The sequence below is a fragment of the Pavona decussata genome, unplaced genomic scaffold (assembly GCF_977016875.1).
Source record: "Pavona decussata unplaced genomic scaffold, jaPavDecu1.1 SCAFFOLD_61, whole genome shotgun sequence".
Classification (NCBI taxonomy): domain Eukaryota; kingdom Metazoa; phylum Cnidaria; class Anthozoa; order Scleractinia; family Agariciidae; genus Pavona; species Pavona decussata.
In genome coordinates this window covers 4727602-4734888 of record NW_028145482.1, presented here as the reverse complement: position 1 = coordinate 4734888, position 7287 = coordinate 4727602, and the positions used below count along the sequence as shown (strand labels likewise).

Below are 7287 nucleotides of genomic sequence, written 5' to 3'. Positions count from 1 at the left end.
TTCTTTTATTTTATCTTGCGTGTTGATGACTACAGTTGTAGTTCCTTTGTCTGCCTTTTTTAAAGTTATTGTAGTGGCGAATTCGGTTTTTAGGCTTTGCTAAATTTATTTCTTAGTAACCTTAAAACAGGCGTAAATTCAAAATATCAACCGAAAGGGCCAATTTACATCCGATCTTAAATTTATTAGCTTTTGCGGAAATGATTTTTTTTAATGTATTTTTTGGGAAAGAAAAAACGTGATTCGGGATAGCGGTGAAAAAAAGTGCGTGATTCGGGATTCTCGTGAAAAAGAAGCGGGAATGCGGGATCAGAGCCCCCCCCCCCCCCCCTCCCCCCTTCTACATAATACGAGAAAAACATCCTTCCCTAATTGTAGAACAGAAAGGTTCAAAAAGAGCTATCTCCCAGCAATATCGTACAGACTCAGTAAGGGTTAAATATCTAAAATTTAGTAGAAACATTTTAAGTAACTGAAATTATTGTAATATAGTTTTTCATATTTGAAATCCAAGTCCCCTTGTATCTTTGACTTAAGACATTGAAAATTTTCAAATTCTCTGTAAACACATCGTAATTCACTTCTAGGTACGATTACGTGATATTTAATAAACCATCATTACTTATAATTATGAAAGTAAATATAATTATGATGAGAGCCTTCCCAGAATCCTGTGCGCCTTAAAATAGCAAATGCCAAAAACACTATTTTATTTGAAGCCAAGGAGGATACCACAGAACATGGAAATAACACTTTCCATAAAATATCACTCATACCAAATTTAATATGATGACGTCATCCTTAACGCGACCAAGCTCAAAAACACGTTTGAACGGTTCCAAAACTGGACGTCTATCAATTCGAAAATAACCAATGTAGTCCTGAATACTCCTTGAAAAGTTTTCATTCCCAAACCTTAACCTTACAATAAAGTTTTCTCACGAGCCAATGGGAATCGCAGAAAAGCCTGACACACTTTGTTAGCTCATTATGTTCTGAGTGATAGAGTGCAATTTATGTGAGGGTTTGTAATTCTGTTTGAGGGTTCCAGGGCTACAGTTTATTAGCTTCGTGGTGATATATAGTTTTCTAGGATTTCTATAAAAAAAAGCGTGCATCCTTTTCTCCTGTTGTTGTTTGTTTCTTTGTTTTGCTTTTGTTTCTTTTAGGAGCACCCACGAAGTTTTGGAGTAGCCTTAACCCTGTGTTTGTAGCATAAAATTATCTAAGGATAGTGGTATTCCTCTTGGATCTCGGATGCTAGTTAATCGCAGGGCAGCCCACAGTATTTTATTAGGTTTCTTTTAAGATCCGCAAGTATCTTATTGATACACTTGAGTAGAGGAAGACACTGTGACGTAATTAGTTTCTTGATAGGGAAATAACACGATGATACTGAGCTGCAACTTATCGCGTTATGCCTATTGATGTTGTTAGGGTGTAGAACAGATGTCAAATATTTCTTTTTCACAGAGGCAGCTAATGTTGGTGTCACAAGTAGTTTGGCCCGGTAATACATACAGTATTGAGGGGTCCTGATAATCATACGCTAAGTATTGATCTGTGCCTGGCTAATGTTGTAAAAAGCGTTCGTTTGGTATCATAATGCTTCGAGCATGAGGGAAAGCAGGCGGCCTCGTGACTTTTTAATTTGGAACATATCTGGCTTTCGGCATCTTCTTGTTTGTTTTCCGTACACGTTCAGAAAAATTCACGTCAAGTAAGGAACGTAAACATTGTTTTTTTTTTCCTCTAGACACCGACTAGATAAGAATGTGCAAAATCGAAGACACAAGACAACATGAGATAAATTCATTGAACGCAAACTTTTTACGGGTCGCAAATTGTTTAGAAAACGAGTAACTGTAATCGCAAATCCTGTAAATACAAAAATAATAATAAAGTAAACTCGCAGACAACCATTATTAACCAAATAAAAACCATCAGCTTATATATAATCAGCTTATCTGGCCCCAACTGTTTCTCCTCGAGTTTACCATGTTTTTTATAGTACGATCAGTTTTGCAATTTGCCGTATGTAAACAAGTTAAATTCAGTTTAGTATACTTTGCCGCTTTCTTTTAAATCACCTTAATTTGCGTCATCGCACACAAGTTTATAGAACCACCTCTTAATCCTTATATTGTGAATTTGACGAAGTCCTGTACTGGCGAGAACAAATATTTCGGGCAAAGACAGTTTATTATGAGAGATGGGCACAGACTAGATAAAAACTGAAATGCCGCCGAGGTCAAGGACTCTTAAATTTCCTTTACATGGCTTGCAATTCCGGGGAATTATAAGAACAGAAGTCCCCACTTTCGTCTTTCATCTTTGGTTAGTGCTTATTATTAACTCATTATACAATGAAAGAAAAATCGATAAAATTTCAACCACCACGCTATTGAAAAAGTTTTACCTCTGACTATGAGGTAGGCATCTCTCGCTTTTCGCCGGAATTTGTTAATGTTGGGCCCTTGTAATTCCACAGGATTTAACCTCATATCTGTAACACAGTGACCGGGCAAGTTAAAGTGAACGCTTCAAAGTACAGTAAGACAAGCCACTAACAATTGTCAGCACTCTAATGCCACAGCAACAGTTCCTACACATTTCAACTTACTGGGTCTCTTACCTTACCGCAGTTCATGTAGAGGGCCTTCAGAATGGCATCGCTGACTCCCTTTCTCGTTTCTAGATGGGGCGTTTTAGGGAACTCGCACCCGAAGCCTCGCCTACTGGCTACCCCATCTCGGAATACCTGATCAATATTTAACATCCAAGGTCTCTGGATACCTCTGGTGTTTCCTTGCAACTGCCACTAGATGAACGTACGCTTCAGGTAAAAAGCAGTTTATTTTATTTTGCCTCAAGTATAGTCTTGTAAGCCAATCTACCCCTTTGCTCCCTGCTAGTGAGGTTACATTAATATATTTTGTATCTTACTTAGCTGGTTATGTCAAGTATCACATGTCAAGTATACGTATCATTTACATGTCGAGTTCAACTGCTAAATTTCGCCACCATGCTCCATCTCCAAAACACCCTTCAAGGGATCCAACGTGTCCTGGGGTTTCCTAGGCGCAGCCGGCAGCCTGTTACCCTTCTGTTATTGCATAAGATCCGCAATTAACTTGACCCTTACCACTCGCTAGACGTAGAGACCGTTATGCTCTGGGTCGCATTTACCCCGGCCTTTTTTGGCTTTTTGAGGTGCAGTGAACTAACATGTATTGGTCCTTTCGACCACAACATCCACTTCACCCGCCATAACATTACCTTTGATCTTGACATCAACAACCCTCGACACATTAAAGTCTGCATTAAAAAATCCAAGACAGATCCATTCCGGTAAACTGCTCTAGTCACATCGCCAAGTCCCGTTTGAACATATGTGCGGTATCTGCAGTTAGAGAATTCATACTACAAACACCGGGGTATAGTGTACAGCCCCCTCTCTTCCAGTTCCATGATGACAGCTTTCTCACACGCCGTACCCTGGCCTCAAACCTACATACCCTACTTCATTTGGCCTCTGTGGCCTTAAACCCAGCCAGTACAACACCCGCAGCTTCCGCATTGAGGTCGCAACAACTGCTGCTTCTGCTGGCCTTCTATCCTGGCTCATCAAGATACTTGGTCGCTGGCGATCTGACGCCTACCAAAGATATATTCATCTCCCTCACACTACGATCCTGGAAGTACCTGCAACCATGGCTACCTGCCATCAAAGCCGCATTTCTTCTCAGAACCACTCAACCTTTGACCCATGGATTTAAGCAAGGGGCACCTTAATAACCGTCACATGAACAGTAGGCACATTTACCCATTTTTTCCATCTCATAGAACAGTACCTTTCTACACCATGACCTAGGCCTTTGGCCCGCTCTGTGACGTTGAACTTTTTATTTAGCATTACCTTGCACTTAGATTTAGGACATTAACAATTAGTGCAGAATCTTGCCTGAGACTTACTAACAGGATTCTGCTTTGCACCATTCTGGTGGGGAAACCCGTTTGATTTCCAAACAACTCTTTTAGCAGCCTCAGTGTGGGAGGATTCTCTTCCAGAATCACGAGGACAAGTGTTGCTGGCTCCAACCCTTCAGTCCAACACTGAAGCGATGCCGGGGTCGCTTAGCTTGGTTGAGCAACAGTGGCCACGACCACTTGCCCTTCCTAATCTACCCTCTAGGAGCTTGGCATGGGGACGCGCTGCTGGCAACAGCTGTTTCTCCGTGACACCCATCTCACGGTCTTCCATGCCACTCGCTGACGCTAACCTCGCCCCGTCGACTGGCCTTGCATGCGGCAGGCAGCGCTAGGGTCCTGGACAACACTTGGCTACTCCCCAACCTTTTCTCCCCCACTTATGATGTATATCTAGGTGTCTTACTAGACAGTCACTTGAGCTGGAAATACCACATTGACAATGTAGCACTAAAAACAAGTGCAATTATTGGAGTTATTGTCCGTCTTAGGCACCTCGTCCCTTTTACCATTCTATTAAGTATTTACCGCTCTTTGATACTACCTTATCTGCCAAATCCCATCTACAAAAAGTCCTCGTGCTACAAAAACGTGCCCTTCGGTTGATGTATTGAACCCAGAGCGCATGCGGTGCCTTTATTCATTTCCTCAAAAATCCTCCCTGTAAATATGTTATACGTTAAAACAGTTTCCTCAATGATGTTCGACGTCTCATGTTTAACTGTTCCTACTAACATTAGTAATCTTTTCATTAAAGCCAATGAAAAGCATAATCATGAGACCAGGTTCTTTTCCTCCGACAATTTTGATATTAACCCATCGAGACTGAATCAAAACCAAGGTTCTTTTGCCAGGTTCGGTGCTAAGCTTTGGAATTCCCTTTGCGATAAACTTCGTCAACTCCTCAAGAGAGCTTTCAAAAAACATATTAATGACATGTTATTCTCGTTATTAGAGGCCGAGGACGATTATGATGAATCGCCCATACTGCTTAAAAAAATATCGCACTATCGGAAGGATACACAGTTTAATTTATAAAGTCGATACTGAAAATCTCATTTAGTTTAGTTTCAAGAAAAAATTAGTTTAGTTTTACAATGAGTTTAGTATAATTTATAATTTACTCATTAAAAGTGGTTGATTTTGTACTGATGTTAGGTAATTTATTACTGACTGCTGTCCCCCTTTTCTCCGCCCGCCTCGACTAGCACCTGCTATTTACGGGCGGAAATGTTTTGCCATGTAAATAACTGTTGTTAGAAATGTTTTGCGATGTAATATCGAATAATTAAATCAATAGTATTTATTAATAGTATGTTATCTACTGTGCATGAACATTAATACAGGGAACTTGAACATATACATAAAGGCAGAACGGTCGAAATTACGGTTGGAGATCAAAGCAGGTAGGTTTTGGTTTTACAAGCGAAGAAGTTACAGATCAGTATTCCAGGTACTCCGATTAACATTGATTGAAAGTCCTCGCGGACCAATGGACACACATTAAGCAATTTCGGATACACGCCACGTGTCTCATAAATTGAGAATTTTGTGTGTCATATTTTGATATCTATGATACGAGAATGCTCCAAAGCATGCATGGGCTGATTGTGTCCTTCGTCGGCAAGATCAAAATAGATTAACTATAGGTGCAATGCGCTGAGCCCGGCCAAATTGAGTCGCAATACAATGAATATTAAAAAAAAGGCAGTTTCAGGGTACTCTTTTGCGCATGGTTATAGCTTCGAAAACAATAAGAAGACTAAAGTTCCTCTTCTGGACCGTTTGATAAGGGGGTTAGTACTTTTACCGACCAAATCCTTCGACATAAGCCTTAGCAGACAGTCACAAGTCATAAAGTCATGTCCGATTCCAAACCTTTTAATTTTTACTCTCAGCTGAAATAACAATAATCGCAAATCCTGTAAATATATTAGTAACAAAGTAAATTCTGCAGAGAGGCATTTCTCTTAACCGAATAAAAGCCTTTACTATTAGCATGTTGTTGCATTTTATCAGCTAATCCTGTCTTTACAGTTTTTATCTTCGAATTTATCCTTGTTCTCGTTTCTACGGTCATTTTTGGTATCTGCTATATGTAAACAAGTTAACTTGTACTTTTTTTTTATTAAATCAACTGGTAATGCATTAATTATAACATCAAACGCTATAGAATATAATTATAACTTTTTATGCACTAGACCTCCTTGAAACTGCAAATGACACGATCTGGAAACTATTAAACTAAAATATTAACAAAAACTATGTCAACGTTTTACGCCTCATTTAAGAAACTGTCTTTGGTCTTTAAATTATCCTATATACATGATAGAATCATAGATGTTCCTTTTGTACCTTATTTTGCGTTTTGGTGACCAATAAAGCTTTTAATGTGCAGAACTGGTTGGCAGTAACTTCTGGTCTGTAAATCGAATGCGTCATTTTGAAGACATGGTAGTGCAAAATCTTGAAAAGTAATGACTCCGAAAATGGTATGCGCTATTTTCAAGAAATTCGGAGGACTAAGACAAAAATTAACCTTCAAATCGGTAAAGTCCATTTGCGAACTGACCGCTCTAGCCAGCCAGTTCTGACAAATAGCAAGCACTCCAAGAAAGAGCCAAAATGCCGAAAAAACATGAATCTTATCTATAAAGATGTTCTATAGATTAAAAAATGTCTGACATACTCTTATAATTAGTACACTAAGAAACGGAATAACCGTAGTCTTTTTCAAATGGGTTAAAATGTAAACTTCAATCTAAACATGGTTTGGATCTTTTTATCAATTATAACAACGGTTTGAATGGGCTTGCGGTTCTTCTACGTGGCTTCCACGACAATCTCCTCCTCCGGCATCACATTGTAGTAGGCCTTCGACTCATCCAGCAATCCAGGGTCAAAGTAAGGGGTGTTCTTCATAAGCATTGTCTCCAACATTGTCGTCACCTGATCAAATGTCGGTCGCTCACTGGGCTTCTCATTCCAACACTCCATTACCAGCTGGAATCTAAAAAAATACTGCAGCATTACGAATTGTTCAATGGCGATTTCTTTTTTGAATAAACGCTGTGTTTTGCATTTTGTAGTCCTGTACTGGCGAGAACAAATATTTCGGGCAGAGAAAGTTTATTATGAGGGATGGGCACAGACTAGGTGAAAACTGTGACTGAAGTCTGCCAGACGCCAGAAATGTCTGCGGCTACCAGTGCTCTTTGGTGTCATGATCGCCCTTGTCTTCAGCAGGTATTGTAACTCACATGGGTTGGAATGCCGCTGAGATTGAGAGGTTTTATT

The 7287-nt window shown here is 39.7% G+C and overlaps 2 protein-coding genes across 2 annotated transcripts in view; both read right to left on the bottom strand.

Annotated features, from left to right (window-relative positions):
• Positions 1 to 5850: 5850 nt before the first annotated feature.
• The window catches only part of LOC146479243 (uncharacterized), a 60424-nt gene continuing 58987 nt past the window's right edge, over positions 5851 to 7287 (bottom strand). The window contains exon 24 of the mRNA XM_085111509.1: positions 5851 to 7000. Within this exon, the coding sequence (XP_084967635.1) occupies positions 6814 to 7000 (187 nt within the window). The 3' untranslated portion in view covers positions 5851 to 6813. The remainder of the gene's footprint in view (positions 7001 to 7287) is intronic.
• LOC146479245 (uncharacterized) overlaps positions 5851 to 7287 on the bottom strand; it is a 36328-nt gene continuing 34891 nt past the window's right edge. Inside the window, exon 8 of the transcript XR_014865039.1 lies at positions 5851 to 6101. The gene's annotated coding sequence lies outside the window, so the exon portion shown is untranslated. The remainder of the gene's footprint in view (positions 6102 to 7287) is intronic.